This window comes from Stigmatopora nigra, chromosome 20, assembly GCF_051989575.1.
Source record: "Stigmatopora nigra isolate UIUO_SnigA chromosome 20, RoL_Snig_1.1, whole genome shotgun sequence".
Classification (NCBI taxonomy): Eukaryota; Metazoa; Chordata; class Actinopteri; order Syngnathiformes; family Syngnathidae; genus Stigmatopora; species Stigmatopora nigra.
This window is the reverse complement of record NC_135527.1, coordinates 9,933,893-9,956,540: the sequence shown is the minus strand read 5'-3', so window position 1 is coordinate 9,956,540 and position 22,648 is coordinate 9,933,893. Positions and strand designations below refer to the sequence as shown.

The window sequence follows — 22,648 nt, the reverse complement described above, 5'->3', positions numbered from 1 at the left end:
CGTTGTCAACGTACCACTGCATACTAAATCATTGCAGCCTCCCCCAGAAAATAAGTTTGGCTCATTAAAAGTTTCCATCTTTTTTCACGTTTCATGTGTTCATTCAATCTCATTGTTTGGCCTACTATTAGGTGTTGAAAAAAAAAAGAATTGGATTAGCAGTGTGACAGCAAAACATTGGCAAATGCCTTTATTGGTGTGGCTCAACGCAAAGCAACCCCGGCAGCTTGAAAAGCCATCGGCCGGGGGTGCACCGCCTCATTCTTTCCCCCCGCGCACACGCTGTAAACATGACATCGCCAGCCCGACAAAGTATACATTTTGGGAGGGCGCACCGTGGCGTTTTGAAGTTTTTTTGTCCAAACTCTTGAGGCAAACTCCATCTGTAAAGCTCCACAAACTAAGAAACCAAAACCCCGGCGGCACTCTTGTGGTTTCCGCCGGCGTCGCCGGCGTCCTTGGAGGAGGTGGGGGGCTGTCCTTGCGCGTCCCCCTCGCCTTCGCCCACCAGCCGAATGTTGTAGCGTTCCCTGTACTCGGTGAGTTCGCGGCCTTTATCCTGCATCTTGCCGTTGAGGGACTCGATGATCTTGGCGATCTGTGGGGACCACCGAGGCAGAGTGAGTCAGCCAGTGGCCGCCCTCGGCCCCTCCCCCTTGTGGGTCACCTGCTCCTTGTTGGTCTGCAACGCCGGCAGAACCTCTTTGACCGTCCTCTCCACCAAAACGCCGCCGACCAGCCGGAAGCATTTGCGCGACGGGTCCACGTCCTTCAGGGTGTCGATGACGAGGCTGGGGGAAGACATGGGGGTAAGGTCGAGCTTCCTCCTGAGGGGAGGGCGGCACGGGACCCCACCTGTGTTCATTGGATTCCATCTCCAGTTCGGCGGCTTTGGAAGACATGCTGCGCTGTTCTTGACGCATCCTCTGAAATGTTGCCACCACCTGTCAAACCACACGCCCACCAGTCAATTCACATATAGTAGTACTAAGTACTACTATCAACACTCCAGATTGGTTGTTTAGACAGTGTTCTTTGCCAGTCTAAACAGCACAGCTCCAAGTTATGAAAACAAACCGTAAGGCTGAAACTCGGGAGAATGCCTTCCCCATGAGTCGAGACTTTTCACGATGACAATAGGCAAAAAGCAAGGAGGAGCTAACATTAGCATTGGCTAGCGTCGGGGTCTCCGAGCGGCGGCCCTTCCGAACACCGCGCTCGTCGCTCAAGTCGGGCTTCAAACGCGACGTGGAAAAGCAGGCTAAGAAAGCAGTTTCGCTACCTGTTCGGCGGAGGGACCGGACTGTTTGGCCCCGCCGCTGTTAGGGACTTTGGAAGCCGCGTTGCTACCGTTGGCTGCCATTTTCTTCTTCTTCTTCGTCGACTGTGCTGGCACGTCGTGGCCCAATCAATATTTCAGTGCGCCGTCGCCGTCTAGCGGACGAAAGGCGACGACAAGAACAACGGAATCATGGTCCTCCTCGAAGGACACTTGACGCTGTCACTTTGCCCAAGACTTGTCAAACACTCTCGTTGGCTCAAATGGAGCAGTAGGGCACACACACACTCACTGTCCCACTAGTGGAGCGTCAATGTCAAGTTTACACCCACGCACACGCCCACGAACACCCACACGCAGACACACAAAAACAACGTCTGAAAGGCTAAAGACGCCCTCCTTTAGACTCTCGGGCTTCAAATTCGCCGTCCGGGCGAACGTGCGTAATTCAACCCCCGCCCGTGAGCACGGGCTCGTGTCAGCAGCGACCCCTGGCGTTGAGCCTCGATAAGGCGTGGGGGAGAGAGAAAAAAACCGTCGGAATTGACAAGAGACGGCAAAAAGGCAGGTCCGGACGAGAGCATCGTCGTCCCGTCGCGTTCCTGCTGACGAGCCCCGATGTGAGTAGCGATGATTCAAAAAAAAAAAGCATAAAGAAGCGAAAGATAGGAAAGAGCCGCCGAGATAGAATGGCGGCGCTTTTATCCGAAATCCGCTAACGTTGTCGACGTGGTGCGGGGGTGGACGTTTCCGTCCGTTTGGTCTGGTCGCGGCCCCCATGCGACATCGGTTCTTGTTCGTTGGGGGAAAGCTAAAGGGACAAATGCTTGGCGTTTGGGGGTGCAAGGCTGCCTGCCGATGGGCCGACCGACTCCGGCTAAGGCTCCCGCGCCACTTTGGCTCCCTCCCTCGCCACTTTTGATCGCTGCTCGAGGGGTCCCGTGACAAAGTAGCGGCCACCACGCCCGCTTCGAGGCAACACTCGGAGCTTTTCTGGGCCTTTGTTCGCCATGAGCTCTCTTGAATCATGTCGAACGAAGACGCGTTTGTTACAACGGCACAATAAGGGCGATCGCTCGCTCTGTTTTTTTGGGTTCTGAAGCATGTTTACCAGACGGCAAATGGCGCCCCCTTTGTCCCGTGACGGGCTTCGCTTGCGGCCATTTTGGTTTCTAAATCCCCCAATCACTCCCCACCCCCTCCTCCGACGCAACCGCCTCTTTACTTCAACATATCGCAAGCAGGGGCGTTTCTCGATCGAGGACCTCACGGAGCGCTCTCTGATGGCGCACTTTCCTCTCTGTGGCTTGCAGATTCGGAACGTCCGGTTTCCACTGGGATGCTTCCCGCCGTCGGGCCCAGATAGCCCGTCTCCGCCGGCCCGCCGGTGTCGGAATGAGCCGCTGAGAAGCTCCTCCAAAGCATGTTTGGGGCCGCCGGAGCGGGCCGGGCCTTGCCGGCCTGGCTGGCCGGGCTGGCCTGGCTGGCGGCCGTCCACGCCTACGCCGCCGCTTCGTCGGGAGAAGGGAGCGGCGTGGGCGGCTCGGTGCCCGCCTCCCTGGCCGCCACGGAGCAGCTGATCGCCCGCGAGGGAAGCTGCGTGCTGATCAACTGCAACGTCAGCGGCGAGCCCTTCCCCACCGTCAAGTGGTTCAACTCTCACGGCGAGCCGTTGGACACGGATGGCGGTAGGTGGCACGGCTCGGGGCCGGGGTCGGCGGCGCCGCCGTTCCCCCGCGCTGACCCCGCGTTTGCTTGCGCGCAGGCGACAAGTGGCTGCTGCTGGAGAACGGCGTCCTCAACATCAGCGGCGTGGAGTTTGCCGACCGCGGCAAGTACACGTGCGTGGCGTCCAACGCGCACGGCGCCTCCAACTGCACGGTGACCCTGCGCGTGGTGATCACCAAGGGCGACATGGGCGTCTACTACATGGTGGTGTGCCTGGTGACCTTCACCATCATCATGGTGCTGAACGTGACGCGGCTGTGCATGATGAGCAGCCACCTGAAGAAGACGGAGAAGGCCATCAACGAGTTCTTCCGCACCGAGGGCGCCGAGAAGCTGCAGAAGGCCTTTGAGATCGCCAAGCGCATCCCCATCATCACCTCGGCCAAGACGCTGGAGCTGGCCAAGGTCACGCAGTTCAAGACCATGGAGCTGGCGCGCTACATCGAGGAGCTGGCGCGCAGCATCCCGTTGCCGCCGCTCATCATGAACTGCCGCACCTTCGTGGAGGAGATCCTGGAGGTGGTGGGCGTGGAGGAGATGAGGCACACCTTCCTCAGGCAGGGCCCGGCCGGCGACGCCGGCGACGGCGGCGAGGGCCAGGTCCTGGCGCGGCGATCCCCGCGGGCCTCGTCCCCCTCCGGCCCAGACGAGCCCCCGGCCCGCTGCGAGTCCCCCGCCGCCGACTCCGACAACTCGTCGGTCCAGGAGCAGCCTCGGCACATGGCCATCCAGGTGTCGGTGCACCCGCGGCTGGAGCCGGACCCCGTCCCGGCGCGGGACGACGGCTCCGGCCAACGCGCCGACGTCCCGCCGCCGCCCCCTCCCATTTTCTACGAGAGTCACGTGTGAGTCGCGTGTCGTCGCCGTTCTCGTCACGCCCGAATGTAAAGCTCCCCCCTGCCCCCCGGTGGAAGAGTGGCTTCGTTCCCTCCCTTTTCCATTGGATGCCAGTGGCGTCCTCTCGCTCTTCAGCTGCTTTCAGCGCGGTGCTCACGACTACGATGGCTTCTTTCATTTCATACAAGGTTAGGGTTGGCTGTTAGGCCCATTCAAAAATAACTTGTGATTTTCCTTTCCTAATAGAGGTATATATATATATGGCCTCCCACGTTTGTTGTTTTTTTTTTCCATCAAGCTCACAAATAAATCTTTTGTTCTTCCCCGACGTCAGCCCGTTTTTTTTTGTTCTCCTTGAAATGACAGCACGCCGTCACCATGGCTGAAATTCAAATCCAAATTTAATGATTTCAATCAAAGAGAGCAAAGATCACAATGTGCAAGGCGACAACTCAAGGAGGCGGGGAGCCCCGTCTCGGGCCGCTTTCGGGGGATCCTCGGAGCCCGTTTGCACTTTCTCCGGCGCACACTCAAACCTTGGGGCCGCACGGAGTTGGACGGAGTCTTCAGTTATCATAGCGTGTTTTTGTTTGGAATGCGAGAAGCAGCCGGAGAGAAGCCGACTGGGACTCCCAGCCCCAAAGCCACGGGCAAACATGCTGCAGACGGCCCGAGCTTCCGCCACCGGGGAAAGACAATTGCACACATGACGGTCACATTTTTGGGCGGGTGGGCGCTCGGTCCTCAGAGCACAATGGACGGATTTTCTTTCCAAAACAAAGCCCGGCCGGCGTCCTTCAAAGATCGGCGGGATCCAGTTTGCCACGATGGGGACCTGCCGTGGCCTTCCAGTGGAGTCGGGGGTAGGGAGGGAGTGTTTGGGGACTTTATGGAAAAGTGTCAGAGTCAGAGATGGGCGGCGTCCAGGAGGCGCACTCCCTCCTCCCGGTCCCGCTCCCGCTCCCGACAGAAGCACGTCAGTTGAACATGATGGACTCGGGATCTTGGTTTGCCATTTGAGCCATGTGACGGAGGATATCCTTCTTGGTGACGATGCCCAGCAGGCGCCTGCGTGGGGGACACACAAAGAGAAAAGAGGTCAGACGACGCTAAAACCGGGACCACCGTCCTCCGACCCGTAGGAAACGGAAGCCCGCCCGAGCCTGAGAAAAAGGCAGGAGAAGCAAAACCCTAGAGCCCCACCCAACGGATTCGAGTCGCAGATGTTAGCTCGGCGGGAGCCACTGGCTAATGCTACCAAAATGCTCTCCCAGCGACCACCGCCAAAACGCCCGTAAAAAGGTAGCACTCGCCAACTACGGCAAATGCCGTTTTGGCCGAGCCTAAGAGGGAGGATGAAGGCAAGAGCCCAAAATCCAAGCAAGCCTCCCCAGCCCCAGCGCCAGAGGGGAATGGCGGCTGGTCACCGAGCACTCGGGGTCGCGCACGAGCTCTTCCAGATGCGCTAATATATTCTTCTTTGTGATGACACCCAACACAACCCTGTAAGACACACTGGTTACTGGCGGGGGCCACGGAGGGAGCGGTGGCGTTCCGTCCCACCCCCTAGCCTAGCGCCCCGTGGTGCCGCCCGGACTGACCCGTTGTGAGTGACCAGGCACTGGCGCAGTCCCAGCTTCCTGAAGATGTCCACCACAATCTCCATGGGGGTGTGGTCGGTGACCGTGAAGGGGCTCATGTCCAAGATGGAGCGCAGCTTGAGGGGCCGCGGGCTGTCGGCCGGCAGGGTGGGGGCGTGCTGGGTGAAGTACACCCTGGAGTTCAACAGGATGCCCTCTTGCTTGCGCCGGGCGTTCTCTGTCGGGGAGGGCCCACGTGTTACGTCTCTTCTTTTTTTTTTTTTTTTTTTTTTGCCCCACGGTATGATTGATGCGGCGACGCCGGGGCCAAACGTACCTACGGCGATGGTGATATCCCTGCGCAGGGCGAAACCCACCAGCCTCTGAGACTCCTTGGACACGATGACGGGAAAGCCGTTGTAACTGGTCTCGTTGATGACGGCCTGCAGGTCCTCCACCGTCAGGTCGTCCTGGGTCAGCACCGCCAGCGGCGGGTCGCAGCGGCGCGGCCGCATCACCTCCCGGGCCAGCGTGGTGTGCGTGAATTCCTCTTTGGCGTCCAGGAAGGGGTATCCGTTGAGCCGGATGTGCGCCTGGCGGGAGGGATCCCAAAAGTCAAGCGGCGCGGGAGAACGGCGCCGCCGGAGCCGGCCCACCTCACCTCATAGATCCCCTCGCGGCCAAAGGCGTCGCCCACCCATTTGCTGGTCATGACGGCGGCCATCAGGGGCACGATGTACTCCAGGCCGCCCGTCAGCTCAAAGACGATGACCACCAAGGAGACGGTCATGCGGGTCACGCCACCTGCGGAGAAGGCGGCCGGCCGGCGTCAGAGGCCCGTGGGCCGGTCCCGGCCCCAGGGTCGAGGGCGGTCCCACTCACCCAGGCAAGCGGCGGCCCCCACCATGGCGTACAGTCCCGGCGTGATGCAGTCGGCGCCCACCTCGCACCACTCTTTGAACAGGAACCAGTCGTGGTGGTAATACGCCAGCTGCTCCACGGCGATGCCCACGATTCGCCCCGCGATGGCGCCGATGGCCATGCTGGGGATGAACAGACCCGCCGGAACCTGCAAAGGAGGGCCAGAGTTCCGGGAAGGGGGAGGCGGCTGGACACGGAGGCGGCTGGACACGGAGGCGGCGAGTTCCAGGAAAGGGGCGCGGCGGACGGGGAGGTGGCGGGGACCGCAATCCGCCCTCACCTTGAGGCCAAAGGTAAAGATGGTCATAATGATCTTGAAGACCAGCGCCAGGCACAGCTGCCACATGGCGGCGTAGACGCCGGGCCCGGCGGGCCGGTTGGGGTCGTCCGTGAAGGCCTTGCTGCCGTTCATCTGGCTGCGGTACTGACACAGCTGCGAGGACTCCAGCGGTCCGCAGTCCGTAAACAGCTCCTTGATCAGCTCGCTGGTGTTCTGACGGGTGTACGGGTTGGGAAAAGCCACCACCGCCGTCACCGCCGCCACCAGGATCACCTCCAGGACCGGGTACTTTCCTAAAAGGAGAAAGGGCGTCACCCCGGGCCGTCAAGTGGGGGGGGGGGGGGGGGCGGCGACCGGGCGAACTTGCCGAAACGCGTGGACTTGCGTCGCCGGCACCAGGCGATGTTGGCCCGGATGAAGAAGGCGCCCCACAGGCCTCCGAAAACTCCCAGGAGGATGAAGGGGATCAGCTCAAACAGGTACCACGGCGTGTGGTACTCCACGTAAAACAGCACCAGACGGCTGTTCCCAAAGGGGTTAATGGAACGCAGGACAAAGGCGGCCACCAGGGCGGCGAAAAAGGAGCGCCACAGCGTCTTCAGAGGGAAGTAGTAGCTCACCTGGGGGAGGAAAAAAGGAAAAGGGGAGCTGAAAACAAAGGCCTTCCAAGTCTAGCGCTCCTCACCTCTTCCAGGCTGAAGAGAACGCCGCCTATGGGCGCTCCGAAGGCCACCGACACGCCGGCCGCCGAGGCGGCGGAGAGGACCTGAGCGGGGAGGGGCAGCCAACGTCTGGTCAACGGACAAAGTCGGCCGAGAAGGCGGGCTCGCTCACCCCGGCCATCCGGTCGGCCGGCCGGCCGGCCGGCCGGCACCCACCTCTCGCTTCTTGGCCTCGTTCTTGCTGTACTTGGGGAAGAGGTAGGAGAAGATGTTGCCGCAGCAGCACGCCACGTGGACCAGCGGGCCCTCCTTCCCCAGACTCAGACCCGACGCCACGGCCAGGACCAAGGTGACCGTCTTGATCAGCAGGGTCCACTTGCCCAGGTAGCCTCGGATGATGAAGCCGCTCAGGATGGTCTTGATCTGAGGGGTCAGAGAGAGTCAGAAGGGGGGAGTGGGGGGGGGGGGGGGGGGGGTCCGGCCACGTGCGGTCCTCGGTGACCTCCGGGATCCCCGATCCGCAGGCGTAGGGAGCGAAGACCTTGACCAGACACACGGCCAGGAAGGCAAAGGACAGCGCCCAGTAGATGTACATGAAGTAGTTCATGATGTACGAGCCGGGACCCTGGGGGAGTGTCAAAAAAGAGCGTCAAAAAAGAGCTTGTAAAAAAAAAAAGGGGGGGGGGGCTCCAGCGATACCCCCCGCGGCCAACTCACCTCGGCCTGGCCCAGGATCAGCTCGGCCCAGCTCTTCCACTGGGGACACTTGTCCCTCTCGGCGAAGGTGGTCTCGTTGGACGTCCAGCAGCACTGCTCGTGGTTGAACCACATGGCGCTCAGGCACACGCCCTCCTTCAGGTCGTTCATCCAGTCGGCGGCGATGTCGATCAGGCCGGCCAGCGCGCCTGTCGGTGGGCCAAAGAGCGGAGGTTAAGATGGGTGCCGTCAAAGGTCGGCCGGCTGCCGTCAAAGGCCGGCTGCCGTCGAAGGCCGGCTGCCGTCAAAGGCCGGCTGCCGCCCGGCTCTACCGGCTCTCCCTCACCGGAGGCCAAACCCGTCAGGGTCACCACCAGCCATCCGGACCAGGCGTCGTACAGACTCTTGGTGAACTCCCACGCCGACTCTTTCTTCTTACTGCTGATCTGCTCGCCGAGCAAAGGCAAGACACTCAAAAGAGGAAGCGGCCACGGTGCACCCGGCTAGCTTGGATATTTGTTTAGAGGGCGGCGGTGGAAATGCGCGGTGCTATTTACCTTGCGGTGCCTCTCGCGGTCCTTGCACTTCTCTCGGACCCAGTCGATGGTGTGGAAGTCGTCGTAGGTGCCCACGCCCGGAATGGGCTCCTCTAAGAAGTCCAGCAGGTGGGTGGTGCTGCTGGCCACACCGCCGCCGCCACCGCCGTTGGACATGGCGTAGTTGGAACCTGCCAGCATACGGGCCATCTTAGCCACCACACACACAGATTTTTTCTGCGCAATGTGAGAATGCTAGGAGGGGGGGGGGGGCAACCCTAGTTCACGTCGATGAGCGAGGCCTCCGCTTAATCTGATTATTTTTGGCACGGCGGCGCCATGTCGTTAACGGTGCGCGAGAGGCCCGCAGCGACCGGCGGCCCACGCCTACCTCCTCGCCTGGGGATCTCCCGCAGGGGGATGGCGTCCCCTCCCCCGTCATAAGGCAAATAGGGGTCGGCGCCCGCCTCCTCCATGTCGAAGACGAGCCGGCGCTCGGCTAGGCTAAGCTAAGCTAGGCTCCGCTGCGCACCACCACTTTAAGTGGCGGGGTGTGCGTTGGTCGCTGCCATGTTTGCAACATGAGCGGCTCGGGAGCAGCCAGTGAGTGACATTCAGAAAGATACAGAAAAAGAGAGAGAGAGAAAGAGAGAGAGAGACTGTGTGCAACTGTGCGTGCGTGTATGTTTGTGTGTGGATGTCCACCTTGCACGAAGCTAGCGAATTGCCTCCCTCCCTCCCTCCAACCCTCCCTGGCTATTCTCTCTCTCTCTCTCTCCCTGGCTCGCTCACTCGCTCGCTCCGCTGCAGCAGCTGACTTGAAAGCCGATGACATCACCAGACACAGCAGCGAGCCGAGTGGCCGCCGGCCGGGTCAGCTGATTTAAGCCTTACTTGACAAAATCCCTGTCATTTTTAATCCGTTTTCCGCCGGATGAATAAAGTTGAATCTAATCCAATGTTACTCTGTTTTTCTTTTTTTAAACGCGCACCCCGTAGCCGGCCACGGGAAAGTTTGCAACGTACCCGGAGACGAGGCGTCCCCGTCTAGCAGGTTGTCGTCCTCGGTGGTGTGGAAGTCCATGACGATGCCGGCTCCATCCAGCAGCTCCTCGTCGCTGCTGGCGCTGGCGATGCTGTTGTAGCTGTTCCTGGCGTTCCTGGCGTTCCCGTAGCCCCGGTGGTAGAGCTGCTCCGACTCCATCTAGCAAAGCGCCCGTGCCCTGCGCGGCGCCACAGACACATGGAGCCGATGGCCAGAGTTTACCCACGGGCGGCCACCCAAACTTCTCCCCAAAGTAGATGCTAGCCGCTGACGGCACTTCTATCTAGCGGAAACGTCGCTGGCGTTGCCCCGGTAACGAGTCACCCCGGCAGCCGGCAGCATCCTTCCTTTGCCTTCCCTAAATGTTTGGCTTTACGCGGCGGGTGTCATTGGACTGGACATTAGCATCCAAGCCGGACCTCTGACTGCCAATGGACTGGCCAGCCGACCGGAGGCGTTGACTTATCCGGGCTTTCTCATCAGCAACAGCATCAGTGTGTGACGTTTGAGCCAAAGATAAGCCCATGTGTACAAATAAACACACTGCTAACGACATGGTCCAAATGTCAGAATGCAAAAGTGCAAATAACGAGGAGCGTTGAAGGCATTTTGTTTTTGGCTAAAAGAACAGGGTGGCTACGATTGTCTCCCGTCCGGTGGGGACTACTGCACAATGGAAGCCAGCTCGGTACCAGACCCGTTCGGGGACTGCTCGTCCAAACACGCTGTGGACGTTACGCGTCGGAAGAAAAGACGATTGACGACGAGCGGATGCTAAAAGTGCCCTCCGGTGGCGTTAGCTTGCGGCGAGCTAGCTAAAAAAGGAGGAGGACGCGACGTAAAGCGACGTAAAGCGACGTAAAGCAAAGCAAACCTACCTTGGCGAAGCGTCAAATCCAGCCAGGACGCCGGATTGCATCTTGGCTGCGGCTTCCGATCGCCCACTTTGGACGGGCAGACCTTCGTGTGAATTCTCTCTTTCTTTTTCTTGCGGCGAGCGCGACATACACATACACGCTCACACGCCGACACACACACACACAGTCCCGTGTTGTCGTCTCGGTCTCGTTCCTGGGTCAGTGACGGATGCTTCCGGCTTGGCGTGGATGACGTCGACGGGACGCTCGGAACGCCCACACTTCTAACTAATTCTTCTTAATCTTCTTATGAATCATTATTATTATTATTATTATAACAGGACGAAGGTATGTCCAATCAGTACAATACGCAGTGGCTTTTAATGTTTGGAATTTATTTTTTAAAGGAGAAAAAAAACATGCCTAAATTGATCAAGAATCCCACATTATTCCTCGCCTGGTTCCTAAAATGACACACACACACTTTTGCATTTTGAAATGTCTTTTCTTCCAAAAAGTAGAACTTGACTAGTCTTGACCTACTGGCCTCTCCAGGCCGGAGTAAAAGTCGGCGTCTCGCCGATGCTGGGCCAGCGGCATGCCGCGGCGGACGTGGCGCATTTTCTCCAGGTCCACCTCCACCAGAGCCAGGCCCGCGCACTCGCCCCCGCAGTCGGCCGTCACCACGCCCCAGGGGTCCACGGCCAGGGCGTGGCCGTAGGAGGAGCGTCCCGGGTAATGCCGGCCCACCTGCGCCGCCGCCAGGACGTAACACTGGTTCTCGATGGCTCGCGCCCTGAGCAGCGGCTGGAGAGGACAACGGGGCTCAAGTCGTATCCCCCAGCGCGGCGTTGCCATTTCCCCCCATTTTCACCTCCCAGTGAGCGGCCCCCGTGGCCGGCGTGAAGGCCGACGGGAAGGTCAGGATCTCGGCGCCGCTCTTCTGCAGCGCCAGCGAAAACTCGGGGAACCTCACGTCGTAGCAGACCCCCAAGCCGAGCTGAGAGCGAGAGGGCCAGAGGGCCAGAGGGCCAGAGGGCCAGAGGGCCAGAGGGCCAGAGGGCCAGAGGGTCAGTTGGCGCCGGACAGGCGAGGCGAGCCCGGCTAAAACACCTTGCCCACTGGCGTTTGGACCGGCTCCACCATGGAGGGCCCCGGGAGGGCGAAGGCGCTTTCCTTCAGCGAGACGCCCTTTTGGGGAATCTCCACGTCAAACAGGTGGCATTTCCTGTAAGTGGACACAATCTGGCCTACGTACCAGCGCGCTAAAGTCAAGCCCGCGGGCAGCTCGGGAAGTGGCGCTTCGGGAGAACGGGACCTTGGTTGTTGACCACCACGTGGGTGTTGTAAACCCGCCGCTCCGTCTCCCAGTCCGGTCCGCGCTCGTGGAAGCCCCCCAGAGACAGCCAGAGGTCCAGCGTCCTACCAGGGGCGGGCGGGCGGGCGCCGCTGAGCAAACCATGCTGGCGCTCGGGTGGCGCGGGGGACAAACCTACCTGGCCAGCCCGGCGTAGTGCGTCAAGGTATCGCCCGCCAGGGTCTCGGACAGCGCCAGGGTCTCCTCCCGACTGGATCCCACGTAGTCGAAGGCCTCCGGCAGGAAGGCCATCAGGGCGCCTCGCCGCTTGGCCTCCTCCAGCAGGCCTCGGGCGGCGCTCAAGTTGGCCTGCTTGTCGGCGCCGACGGACAGCTGACACAGAGCGGCCAGCGGATGGCCGCGAGCGGACATCCCTCGCCGAGGCCTGGGGATGACTCACTGTCAATAAAGTCTCAAACGAGCCCTTTCCTGTGCGTGCGGGGAGACATTTGTCTCCTGAAGACCAATTCGCTTATCACACACACACATATTTTAAAGATATGAGAGCCAACGTGCTGACACATGTTGAGAAAATGGTAATAAGACATACCTGCTATGTAGTGAAGGAGTCCAAAGGGCGAGAGAGGTCCCAATCCTGGCTGTCAAGCGCAGCACGGACACCGACATTGACCAAATTAAAGCTGCCACTTTATGCCTTTCTTAAGTTCTCTTTGTGGTTTTAACAGACAGAAAACATTCATGATGAGGCCAATGGGAGCGCTTTCACGGTTCAGGCAGGTCGGCTGCTGATTTACACACAGGCAATCCGGGGGCAGCCCTTGGGTCCGGCTTGTTGACGTCAGAGGGACGTCGCCTGCTGATCGACGTCACAAAACAATACCTCCTGTCGACAGCAGAGAGCGGTATTGGACAGCGGACGATTTCAACGCCGCTGTGTCTGTTATGCTCGTTTTATCCAGCAGGGCTCGGAATGGAAAGTTTGACTGGGTTAAGTTAAGACTGTGGCGCTCTTGTTGGCTGCACGGAGGAGGGGGGGAGGAAGGGGAGGAGGGGGAAGAGAGGGGGAAGAGAGGCGGGAGGTCTGCCGGAGTGAGGACGACGCAACATTTCCAAGCGGGGGAAATCCACCGGGGCTCAGAGGTGATCGGAACGCCGACCGTGGAACCCGGGAAATGCCGAGAGCGCGCTTGTCCACCAAAGACGCCGTGGACTCATTTGGATTCCAATCTTGACCATGGTGAGTATGGATGGAGGAGCTTTCTTCTTCTCGAGGAAAGTCCACTTTCGGAGACAATCTCCCTCGGGAACGGCTGCCCGACCTTCTCCAAAGGGGAGGAGGACACCTGGGTAGGGGGGGGGGGGGGGGGGGGGGAGTGCGGGTACAAGGAAGAAGGTGAGGGGTGGGGTTCACTGGGGAGAGGCTCGGTCACTCCAGTCCAGGATCTCCCGGCCGAAGAAAGTTCCATCTGCACAAGCAGGCTGGCAGGGAGGCAGGCAGGGAAAAGAAGTGTTGGGCACTGTGCGGGGACGGGCCCACTGGCAAAAAAAACGTTCCGGCCAAGGACGCTTCCTGCCTTTGTTGACGGAGCGACTGGCCGATCCACGAGATCCACAAAAAGCACGGGTTGCACATCCAGTCTGGTCCATTCCTCCACTCTGACGCGCGCTCCAAGAAGACAATCCAGTGGCTTGTCCTCCGCACGGAGACAGACGCCTGCTGGTGCTTTGCCACATTGCACGTCTTGGGCTGCCAGCTGGGAGTTGTCCACATTCTACGGGCGGCCAGTAGGCGGAAATGTCCCGCCTTTCTGTATTCTTTGGCTTTGGTGGCTCGGGACCCAAAACCTCACGTCTTTGGAGGCTCCTCCGTCACATCTGCTTCCCATCAGCGATGCTCAACTTTCCCAGCCTTCCTTCCTTCTCACTCTTTTGGAACCCTCCAAAACCTTCCTCCCTCCCTCCATCTGTTGTTGTCTATCTTTTCACACCACCGTCCATCTGGCGACTCCATTCTGGTTCTCTTCTAGCGAGTATGTAACATGTGGAAAGGGCAGGCACTTGGGAACACGCCGGCCACGGGCCATGGGCCCGAAGGCCGCCCAAAATGCCTTCTCCGCCAAGCGGGGTCGCTCCTATTTAGAAACGTGTTAATTTGTTGCAGAAGAGATGGCGCTTGTATCCGTCTTTTTCACCACTTTTTTCCCCGGATGAAATAATTGCTCTCAGATGACACGTACGGGCGGAGGTCAAAAGCGAACGGGGGGAAGAGACAATTAGCGCTGGGGGCGGGGGGGAGCTGGCCCCGTCTGGGTGGCTGTCGGACAAACATGGTTGGAAAAGGGAGGGGAAAGTTAGCCTGTTGCCATGTCGACGGGCTACGTGAGGAAATAAACAAAGGGGGGAGCGCGGGTCCCACGTTGAGCGGCAGCCCTCCGTTTGACACTCCCCAGAATGTTCAACAGGAAGCCGGGAGGAGGAAAAAAATGATGTGGCGCAAGGAGAAGAAGGCGGGCCCCAAAGCTAATTCCGCCCGCTTCTTTTGTCCCCCCCCCCCCAGGCATCGGAGGCCATGGAGGAATGCGTGCAGGGGGCGCTCTCGTCCCTCTACCCACCTTTCGAGAGCACGGCGCCGCCTCTCCTCTCGCAGGTACGCAAGCGGAGCCGCCGGCCGGCGTGAAGCCGCCGGCGTCACCCGGGGATGTCCGTGTGGTGCGCGCAGGTCTTCACGGTGCTGGAGTCCACCTACCAGCAGGACGGCCTTCGCTACCTCCTGGACTACTTTGTTCCGGCCAAGCACCTCCTCCACAAGCTCCAGCGGCACGCCTGCGTGAGTTTCTCTTTGCTTCGGGAGGGGAGCGAAACGGCCGGCCGGGCGCCGGGGGAACTCGAGGCTTTGCGGGCGCACGTGATCGCCGGCACGTGGATGGGGGGCTCTTTTTCCATGCCCCGAGACGGTGAGTCGTCACGCTAATTCCTTCCAGATGTGAGAGGAGGGGGAAAAAAAGAAACAGAAATAACCGCAGGACCAGAGAGCTCTTTGCAGATATTCGCCCGGACTGGGGGGCGGGACCGACAAACTGTCCAACTGTGGAAAAGTTGACGGACAGCCTTGTTTTCTTGCCAGTCCCAGTACGTGGGATGCCTCTTCCTCCACTGCGGCTGGCCGCTGTGTCTGGGCGACAAGGTGGTGGTCCAGCTCTCCACCCTGGACTGGAGGCTGCTGCGGTGCAACGACTTCTACCTGCAGGTGGTCCCCTTCTCCACGCGCTGCCCGCGACTGGCCCTCAAGTGTCTGGCTCCGGGGGGACGCACGGTCCAGGAAATCCTGGTTCTCGAGTCCCAGCACCCCCTCGTCTTCACCAGCGAGTGGCTGCACAGCGTCAACAAGGAAAGGGGCCACCGGAGGGAAGGTGAGGCTCCCGTCCAGACGTTCCGTCCAGATGTCCCGTCGTGACCCAGCTCTTCTTTATCGCCACGTAGCGGGCGGCGGTCTCGACGCCTGCTTGGTGAGCACCTGCGACGGCGTGCTCCGCCTCCCGTGGAAGGAGATCGTCTACCCCCAATTCATCCACGACCCGTCCGGGGAGCCCTGCCCGAGCGCCCATCCCGGGGGCCGCCCGTCCCTAGACTCCTGGGGGTGGGCCGTGGAAGAGGACGAGGAGGAGGACGGGGAAGAAGACGCCGCCCCGCCGGCGGAGCATTCGCCCTCAAGGCCCGCGCTCCCCCTGCGGAGGCGCAGCGAAGACGGACTCGGGCGGACCGTCGGACATCCCGCGCTCCACAGTGACTACGTGGAGCTGCTGGAGCCCAGAGGGGGACCGGATGGGGGTGTGGACCCCAGGCACAGGTATTTGGAGATGCACGGGATATGCAAAACCAAGACTCTGCCTCTCTGTAAGAGGGGAAAGGCCATCCAATTGCACAGTGAAAAGTGGCCGGGACATGGCCAGGTGGACCACTTTGCTAGCTTTGCGTGGACCTCCGGACTCAAATCCGCTTCGACCGCCCCCGAGGCGCACGGACCGCCGCCCGCCGCCCTGGGAGTCACACAGTCCGGCGGAGGCCGCGACGAAAGAGCCGTCGGAGGGGACATCCCAAGTCCACCGTGTGACGTGAGGCGGCCCGGCGTCGGGGGCGAGGGTGACGCCCAACGGCTCGCCCGGCCGATAAGAGAAGGCTCCGAAGGCGCCGGGGTTCCCGACCGCTTCCCCGACTCGGGGGGACACCCGGTGGAGGGTCCTCCCGTCCCGGAGGAGGCGGACAAAGCGCGGAGCGGGGATGGCCATGTGCCGGCCGAGCCCGTGGAAAGCCCGCCCGCCGTGGAGGAGAGGGCGAGCACCGCAATGGACAGCAAATGCCGAGCGGTCGCCCACGACGGGGAGAAGAAGAATGGAGAGCGGGCCACGGGAAAGGAAGTCAAGGCCGCCGCGGGATTCAGAGCTCACAGGTAGCCTCCTCTTCTTGCCACTCGTGTTGGTGTCACGGTACATTGTTGATGTATGCTGGTGGTGGAAAAGCACGTGCTTGTCTTCAAGGAAGAAGAGGAGGGTCAGGGGGGTCAAAGGCAAGGCGCGGCCTGGCACCCGCGCTACCCGCGCAGCTCCCAAAGCGCAGGGGAAGGCACCTCCGCACCCGAGCTCCACGCGACCGTCCGTCGCCGTCCCGGAGGAGCGCCGTTCGGAAACGGGCTCCGACGGCCAATGTCTGTCCGAGAACGGCGTGAGCGGCACAGGTGGGAATGGCGTCCTTCCGGCTGAGCCGAACCCTCCATCCGACATCTCTCCGTTCATCCGGACAGACGCGGGATCTCCGGCCGTCCCCGGCGGCGGGCCGCCCGCTTCCGTCCCCCCCTCCGAGGAGGCCGAGTCGGTGGGGCCGTGTAAAGAGGCCCCCTTGCTGAGGGAATTGGACGCAGAGCTTCTCGCCTCGGGGCATCTGAGGATGACTGGTATTTTCCCAGACAGACAAAGCGGCGTGGCGGACCCGTGGAGTCAGACTTTCATTCCGACCACAGGTACGGTGGACAGATGGGGACGCGCTCTGGTCGTCATGGAGGAGGCAAATTGCCACAGTGGCCAGGAGATGGCTCGCGTCCTGGCCTGCTACCACCGAATGGCACGGTAAATACCTCGCCGTCGACCCCAGGGTTGGCCGTCCGCCACGCAGAGTGAGCCGGCTTTTGCCTCCGTCCGCCGTGCGCAGGGTCGTGGTCAAAGACAAAGGTCTGGCGGTGTTGACGGACTGCCGACGCTCGCCGTTGTGCGCCAAGCGCCTCTCGGCGCTCGGGCTGTTCCAGGTGAGAGCGAGCGGGCCTTTCGAACACCGAGCCCGGCGACGTTAAGGACCTTGGACTTGATATGCCAGCGCATGGTTCCCGGGGGTCTCGGAGCAGTGCTGCTTCTGGTGGAGGGAGAGCAGCCCCCCTGCCACCTGGAGGGAACAGAGGTGAGGCCAACCCGCTCACTTTGTCTTTCCCGCACTCAAAAGCTGGACTCGGTGGCTTCCCGAGTGGAGCGCCACAGTTGGATCGGTTGACAAAGCTGGCCATTTTCTCCTCCTCTGCCCAATCTGTCAGCTCCACCTGCTGCGGGGAACGGCCGTCCTCCAGCAGTTTGTGGACGGCCAACAGCTGCCCACGGAGATGGGGGGCCATTTCCACCACCGCCACTCCGATTGGCTCTCCTTCCGACAAGTAAGAGGACGGGAAGTGCGTCGTCCCTCGGGGCCCCTGCCAGCCGGCGCTCCAGCCGCTAAGTCGGATGGCTTCTTCTTCAGAGTTTAGAGAGTCTGAGCGAGGGCTGCGAAAGCGCCCTCCGCCTGCTGGCGGAAGCCCTGCGCTCCATGGACGGCGAGCCGCCGGTGGGCAGCGTCCAGGTGAGCGAGCGCCGGCCCTCCCGGCAGTCGGCGCCTGGTGACCGCGTCTTCCCTAGGAAGTGGCGGCCGGCGTGGACAAGCACCGACGCCTCATGGCCGGCGTCCTCGCCGACTGCCGCTTGACCGAGCTTCGGCGAGGGGGCGGCGCCCGGCTGGCGGGATTGGCCAACAGCGCGTGCGGCTTGGCGCGGTCTTCGCCCGATTGCAGGTGATTGGCGGAGGAGGAGCCGGGAGGCATCCGAAGAAACACCTCGTCCGTTCAAATCCAACTGTTGACAAGAGCCACGCCCACACCATTTTTGCCCTCACAGGGCCGCCCTGGCCGCCGCCTCCGAGCTTTACGACAGCGTGGACCAGGCCCTCCACGACCTGGTGCGAGTTTCCAACCGGCGGGCCGGCGAGCTGGACGCCCTGAGCCGACTGGCCGGCCTGGTGGGCCACTTGGAAAAGGTGAGCCGCCCCACGCGGCCCACGTGGCCGCCTAGAGACAAACGTGCGACAAGCGTGCCGTCCCCAGTGCAAGCAGGAGATGGAGCAGGTGCAGTCGGAGCTGGACTCGTACAAGGATCCGCCTCTGTCGTTGAGCAGACTGTCGCTCCAGCAGCAGAAATTCAAAGCCTTGCGAGAAACGGCAAATGTGAGGAGCTGGCCCCACGGGCCCCCGTCCCCAGTCTTTCCGTCTTTTTTTTCTGGCTTCCCGTGGCGTGGGCTCCATCTAGTGCCGGCGCAAAGAAACGCACGGACCGCTTTCCTTCCAGGAGCTGCACGGCCGAACTGTACGCGTGCTGGCCGACCTGGAGACCTGGAGCGAGTCGGACTGGGCGGGCCTGAACGACATCCAGGTCCGACTGCCCCCGGTCAGGGAACGTCTGCGGGACTTGTCGCACTGTCTGTCCGACCGCTGGACCGCCCTGGACAACACCCAGCGCTTGCTGTCCACTCTGACCGAGGTGAGGGTCCCGGCCGGCCCACCCTCGGCGCCTCACCCTCGGCGCCTCACCCGAGCCCGGCCCCCATCTCCCCCGCAGGCTTCCCAGTGGTGCGACGAAGTGTCCTCCTCCGACTCCCCGCCCGGCTCCTCCCCCGTCTGCGCCCTGGCCTCTCTGCCGCCCATCCCGCCGTCTCGTTTTCAGGACGCCCGCTCGTTGGCCGTGGACTTGGGAGGGGGGGCGCTGCTGGACCTGTGGAGCCGCACCTTGGAGCGTTACCAGCGGACCGTGGCCCGGGTCAAGCCGCGCTTTCTCCAGAACCAAGGCCAGGCCAAGGCCAAGAGCCCCGGCGCCGGCAGCGGCCGGGAGGCCGAAGGAGAGGGCGAGTGGGGCTCCGGCGCCCCGGGGAGCGAGGGCGGCCTGCAGTCCTGGGGTTCGCTGGCCTCGCTGTTCAGACCGCAGACCTGCTCCACGCTCAAGATCGCAGACGACAGGGGGCTCAAGAAAGAGTGTGCGGGGGGCGGAGGGAACTTTCTCCACAACCTCTTGAAGAAGAGTGTGAGGATTGTCCGTCGGCTCTCGGCTTTTTCCGCCGCCGCCGCCGGCGCCCGCAAATCCCTGACCCGCAGTGTCTTCTGTCAGCCCGCAGAGGGAGCCCCACCCGACAAGCCGCCCAGGAAGAGACACCCCAGTTTTGACCTGCAGGCCCTGCTGGCCCCCCGTCGAGGTGCCGCCACTCCCAAAACCGGCGAGTGCCGCACCTCCCCCAAGTCGTGGCTGGGCCGCAGGGCCCCGACCGACCCCGTCGTGGCCACCGGCCTTGCCGCGGCCGTTCGAGGAGGAGGAGCGGGAGCAGGAGGAGGGGTGTTGATCAGGGGGGTGGAGGTGAGCAGCAAGGAGGTGGCGGACCACACCGGCTCCCCGCGCCAACACGTGCTACTGGGCAGGACCGAGAGGGAAACGGGGACGGAGCGGGCCTCGTCCACGGCTCAGAGGTCGGCGCCCCCTTCCACGCTCTGTCCTCTTCGGGCCGCTCAATTCCCGCTCTGATCTTCCTCCCTCGTTTTGGGTGTCTTCCCGGCAGCAAAGTCCACTTGCTGTGGTGCAAGATGCTGAGCGGCGAGCGACAATACGTGGCCGTTCTCCAGGGGGTACGGGAGACTTACCTCCCGCTGCTGGAGCTCCCGGACACGCCAGCCCCCCTGTGGGGGAAGTCGGAGAGTCTGTTCCCCCGCTGGGCCGCCTTGAGCGCCTTCCACTCGCGGGAGCTCCTGCCCGCCATGGAGGAGGCGCTGGTGCAGAGCCTGCTACAGCAGGACTGCTTCAGTAAATACGTGAGTGGGAGGCAGGCGGGCACCTTTTCTTCTCCTTCTTCTTCTTCTTCCCAAACACGCCGCCTTGTCTGTCTGATTTGTAACACAGCGTGACCACTTCCTGGACTACGCCGACTACATCCGCAGGAAACCGGAACTGGACGCGCCTCTGGTCCAGCGAGCCGCTGACTTCTTTAAAGTGAGTTGCCGGCGACGAACACCCAGCGGCCACAGGGAAACTTTGAATGGGAAAGAGCGGCCGCCAGGAGGCGACATTGGCCCAAAATAGCATTTGTAGAGGATGGCAGGGAAGGGGAAAGGAAGGGAATGGGAATGGGAATGGGAGGGGCAAACCTCTGTTCTCCAAAGCCACATTTGAGTTTGGACACAGAGGGCAGGCAGCTTCTCACCGGTTGCTCCAATTATGGAACGTCAACTTTTAAGATGCTTGTAAAGTGCCATTAATGTGCCTGACCTATCCCCTGGTCTACCTTCTCTGGCTCCAATTCTTGCCCCCCCCAGTCCAAACTCCCCGCCATGGCCGCCTCCCCCTTGTCGCCTCTGTGTTTCCCCCAGTGCTTGCAGGCGCCCCCCGAGCGACTGGAACAGTACTGCCAGGCCCTGGAGGAACTGGGCGGCATCAATCCCTCCTCCGACTCCGCCCTCTCTGTGCTCAGGCACGCCCGGCGACACGGCGAGGACCTCAGGGCCGGCGACCTCATCGCGGGCTGTCCGGTAAAAAGGCCCGTCGCGTCCCCTGCCAAATCTTACTGACTTTGTCGACTAACGTGTGCACCTCACAACAAAGCAAAAAAGTTGAATACGCACAATACAAACAAAGAGTTTTTAGCCAGCTGAAGGTCGCTCGCCTCCGTCAGATCCCCGAGACGGAACGTGGCGAGCTGGTGCGGCAGGGCGACCTGACGGTGTGCGGCGGCGGCACCCGTCGTAAGCGCGTGGGCCCCCGGAGGGTCTTCCTCTACCAGCACCTCATGATCTTTACCAAAAGCAAGAGCGGGGGAGTGGGCGCCGGGCCGGGGCGCCTGGCCTATATCTACAAAAACAGCATGAAGGTAACACAAAGGACGAGTTTGTGGCGCCTTATAAGGGCCGCCATCGATAACGCCCAGGATGCGGTCCCCTCCCCGCCCAGACGGCCGACATGGGCCTGACGCAGAGCGTGGGCCAAGACGGCCTGAAGTTCGAGGTGTGGGTGCGGCAGACCCCCCGGCTCAGGGACTGCGTGACGCTGCAGGCGCCGGACGGAGAGCAACGGCAGGCCTGGACTCGGGACGTGGCCCGCCTGCTGTGGACGCACGCCATCAACAGCACGGGTGAGTGTGGTGAAGAGGCCTCCCTCCCCGCTGGCTTGGGCTGAGAAAAAAGGGTGCGTCTCTCCGCACGCAGAGCTGTGCCTGAAGGAGTCGCTGTGCGTGGGCGTGTCGGGCAGGCTGCTGCTAGACGCCAGCGCCAGTCAAAGCAACACCTTGGAGCGAGGTGAGACGGTCACGCCGGCGTCTGTGGCGCTCTACTCCGTCCGGCACCACATTCTCTCGTCCCTCTTCAGTCAACAGCAGCTGCTCGGACTCGTCGTCGGCCGGCAGCCACCGGGAGGAGGCGGGGGGTTCCCCGGCGCCGGGCGGGAGGAGCTCGGCCGCGGGGCCACAGGTGGGCCGCCGAGGCCGAGGCGCTGGGCCACGCTCGCAGAGGTCCATCCTAGCTCACGTGGGCCTTTCCTCCCCAGGCTTCGTCACCCTCCACTGCCGTGTGACCGTGGTGGCGCCGCAAGCCAGGGAGGGACTCTTACTTCTCGGCCACACGGACCGGTACGTGGACCCCCCAAAGGTGGCCAAAGCGGAAGACGGCTTGCGGAATGAGCGCCAGCCAGCGCCAGACTTTATTGGGTGGGCCCCATCCGGAGGCCACAACTGACGTTCCGGTGTTTTTTGTCCCATGGGGCGGGGTGCCACCGACTTGTAGCGTCTTCTTGGACATTAAAAGTGGATGCCCGTCAAGTTGTTTGCGTGTCAAATAGCAAAGCTCACCAGATGATCTCCAGTTGCCTTTTGGGCTTGAGGAATCCATTTTACTCTTGCATCTTCTGGGGTCCGGGATTGGACGACAGCCTCCCCGTAAGAGTCCTTCCTCGCTGTATGGAGACCCCCCCTCCACCCTAACAACCCCCGCCTGCCCCTCTTGCCATTTCATAGATGCAGCCGAGCACAATATCAAATACTTGCAGGGATCAAATTCTCTGAAAGCAGAAGGGCTGGATGTCCGTGTGTGTGTGCGTGGAGCGGGAGATAAAGGCCCGGCCGTGGGAGGGAGGGCAACAGGAAGGGGTCCGTGTCGGGGGCGAGGTGGGAATGATGGGAAATGAGCGGCAGACAGGGCAACTCAGTGTGGAGGGTTCGCTAGAAGAAAAGACGGCCACACAAAAAAAAAAGTGCAATTGGAACTTTTTTTTTTTCCCCCTTCTGTGGAATGGCGAAGGCCGAGAGAGAGAGAGAGAGAGACAGAATGGCAGGAGAGGAGAGGAGGGAGGGCGAGGACGGGTGCTCTATGTGTGTGTGGAGGTGGGGGGCGGGTGTTGATGGTGGCAAACAAAGAAAACGTGAAGAGAATGAGTCGGGGGAAGACATCAAAGGGATATTTCAGCTCTGGTTACCGGGACAACAGACATTTGCATGCCATTAGCTTTTTACATCATATTAGCAGGGTAGGTAGGGGGAGGGTGCCGGATGCCCAATGAAGAAAAAAAAAAAAAAAAAAGAGAAGAGAAGCACAGCCCCA

At 61.5% G+C, this 22,648-nt stretch overlaps 5 protein-coding genes across 11 annotated transcripts; 2 read left to right on the top strand and 3 right to left on the bottom strand.

Moving 5' to 3' along the window:
* Positions 1-164: 164 nt before the first annotated feature.
* Positions 165-1,931, bottom strand: pfdn2 (prefoldin subunit 2). The gene is made up of 4 exons (XM_077742112.1): positions 1,283-1,931; positions 856-944; positions 668-791; positions 165-598 (listed from the first exon to the last, which is right to left on the bottom strand). The coding sequence occupies exons 1-4, from the start codon at positions 1,361-1,363 to the stop codon at positions 401-403; spliced, it is 492 nt and encodes a 163-aa protein (XP_077598238.1). The 5' UTR covers positions 1,364-1,931; the 3' UTR covers positions 165-400.
* On the top strand, positions 1,688-4,172 carry mfap3l (microfibril associated protein 3 like). Its single transcript, XM_077742104.1, has 3 exons — positions 1,688-1,899; positions 2,593-2,967; positions 3,045-4,172. The coding sequence occupies exons 2-3, from the start codon at positions 2,703-2,705 to the stop codon at positions 3,854-3,856; spliced, it is 1,077 nt and encodes a 358-aa protein (XP_077598230.1). The 5' UTR covers positions 1,688-1,899; positions 2,593-2,702; the 3' UTR covers positions 3,857-4,172.
* A 55-nt stretch (positions 4,173-4,227) lies between these two features.
* clcn3 (chloride channel 3) lies at positions 4,228-10,661 on the bottom strand. 4 transcript variants are annotated; one of them, XM_077742092.1, is made up of 16 exons: positions 10,443-10,661; positions 9,546-9,742; positions 8,541-8,710; positions 8,330-8,429; positions 8,005-8,192; positions 7,790-7,912; positions 7,504-7,710; positions 7,311-7,391; positions 6,993-7,245; positions 6,626-6,918; positions 6,307-6,493; positions 6,086-6,228; positions 5,762-6,017; positions 5,446-5,662; positions 5,272-5,347; positions 4,228-4,912 (listed from the first exon to the last, which is right to left on the bottom strand). In XM_077742092.1, exons 2-16 carry the CDS (start codon positions 9,721-9,723, stop codon positions 4,751-4,753), a joined length of 2,634 nt encoding a protein of 877 aa, XP_077598218.1. In that variant the 5' UTR covers positions 9,724-9,742; positions 10,443-10,661; the 3' UTR covers positions 4,228-4,750. The 4 variants fall into 4 exon arrangements, with proteins under 4 accessions (XP_077598218.1, XP_077598220.1, XP_077598219.1 ...); XM_077742094.1 differs by lacking the exon at positions 5,272-5,347 and having other exon boundaries at positions 10,443-10,660; XM_077742093.1 differs by lacking the exons at positions 9,546-9,742; positions 10,443-10,661 and adding an exon at positions 8,911-9,257.
* A 134-nt stretch (positions 10,662-10,795) lies between these two features.
* On the bottom strand, positions 10,796-12,771 carry nit1 (nitrilase 1). Of its 3 annotated transcripts, none has more exons than XM_077742189.1 (6): positions 12,329-12,771; positions 11,918-12,207; positions 11,740-11,843; positions 11,535-11,671; positions 11,296-11,421; positions 10,796-11,228 (listed from the first exon to the last, which is right to left on the bottom strand). In XM_077742189.1, exons 2-6 carry the CDS (start codon positions 12,148-12,150, stop codon positions 10,950-10,952), a joined length of 879 nt encoding a protein of 292 aa, XP_077598315.1. In that variant the 5' UTR covers positions 12,151-12,207; positions 12,329-12,771; the 3' UTR covers positions 10,796-10,949. The 3 variants fall into 3 exon arrangements, with proteins under 3 accessions (XP_077598315.1, XP_077598314.1, XP_077598312.1); XM_077742188.1 differs by having other exon boundaries at positions 11,918-12,249; positions 12,329-12,765; XM_077742186.1 differs by having other exon boundaries at positions 11,918-12,163; positions 12,329-12,744.
* A 45-nt stretch (positions 12,772-12,816) lies between these two features.
* arhgef40 (Rho guanine nucleotide exchange factor (GEF) 40) lies at positions 12,817-21,887 on the top strand. Of its 2 annotated transcripts, XM_077742184.1 has the most exons (26): positions 12,817-12,976; positions 14,297-14,386; positions 14,459-14,566; positions 14,864-15,149; positions 15,220-16,186; positions 16,275-16,471; positions 16,538-16,687; positions 16,754-16,859; positions 16,942-17,035; positions 17,104-17,184; positions 17,315-17,431; positions 17,515-17,613; positions 17,670-17,821; positions 17,925-18,063; positions 18,131-18,250; positions 18,372-18,563; positions 18,642-19,100; positions 19,185-19,537; positions 19,627-19,876; positions 19,965-20,054; positions 20,378-20,590; positions 20,734-20,928; positions 21,009-21,189; positions 21,263-21,352; positions 21,423-21,523; positions 21,600-21,886. In XM_077742184.1, exons 1-26 carry the CDS (start codon positions 12,974-12,976, stop codon positions 21,624-21,626), a joined length of 4,860 nt encoding a protein of 1,619 aa, XP_077598310.1. In that variant the 5' UTR covers positions 12,817-12,973; the 3' UTR covers positions 21,627-21,886. The 2 variants fall into 2 exon arrangements, with proteins under 2 accessions (XP_077598310.1, XP_077598311.1); XM_077742185.1 differs by having other exon boundaries at positions 12,892-12,976; positions 16,275-16,687; positions 21,600-21,887.
* Positions 21,888-22,648: the final 761 nt, after the last annotated feature.

Coding starts and splice junctions, on each gene's coding strand:
- clcn3 (XM_077742092.1), bottom strand. CDS start 9,723: ATGGAGTCGGAGCAGCTCTACCACCGGGGCTACGGGAACGCCAGGAAC. Junction 7,246..7,310: donor TTCTCTTCAGCCTGGAAGAG/GTGAGGAGCGCT, acceptor TTCCTCCCCCAG/GTGAGCTACTACTTCCCTCT. Junction 6,919..6,992: donor ACGCAAGTCCACGCGTTTCG/GCAAGTTCGCCC, acceptor TTCTCCTTTTAG/GAAAGTACCCGGTCCTGGAG.
- arhgef40 (XM_077742185.1), top strand. Junction 17,432..17,514: donor ATTGGCTCTCCTTCCGACAA/GTAAGAGGACGG, acceptor CTTCTTCTTCAG/AGTTTAGAGAGTCTGAGCGA. Junction 21,524..21,599: donor GCTCGGCCGCGGGGCCACAG/GTGGGCCGCCGA, acceptor TTTCCTCCCCAG/GCTTCGTCACCCTCCACTGC.
- pfdn2 (XM_077742112.1), bottom strand. CDS start 1,363: ATGGCAGCCAACGGTAGCAACGCGGCTTCCAAAGTCCCTAACAGCGGC. Junction 945..1,282: donor CCGGTCCCTCCGCCGAACAG/GTAGCGAAACTG, acceptor GTGGTTTGACAG/GTGGTGGCAACATTTCAGAG. Junction 599..667: donor TGCAGACCAACAAGGAGCAG/GTGACCCACAAG, acceptor TGGTCCCCACAG/ATCGCCAAGATCATCGAGTC.
- mfap3l (XM_077742104.1), top strand. CDS start 2,703: ATGTTTGGGGCCGCCGGAGCGGGCCGGGCCTTGCCGGCCTGGCTGGCC. Junction 2,968..3,044: donor GCCGTTGGACACGGATGGCG/GTAGGTGGCACG, acceptor GCTTGCGCGCAG/GCGACAAGTGGCTGCTGCTG.
- nit1 (XM_077742186.1), bottom strand. CDS start 12,405: ATGTCGGTGTCCGTGCTGCGCTTGACAGCCAGGATTGGGACCTCTCTC. Junction 11,672..11,739: donor CGTGGTGGTCAACAACCAAG/GTCCCGTTCTCC, acceptor GCTGGTACGTAG/GCCAGATTGTGTCCACTTAC. Junction 11,422..11,534: donor TCCAAACGCCAGTGGGCAAG/GTGTTTTAGCCG, acceptor TCTCGCTCTCAG/CTCGGCTTGGGGGTCTGCTA.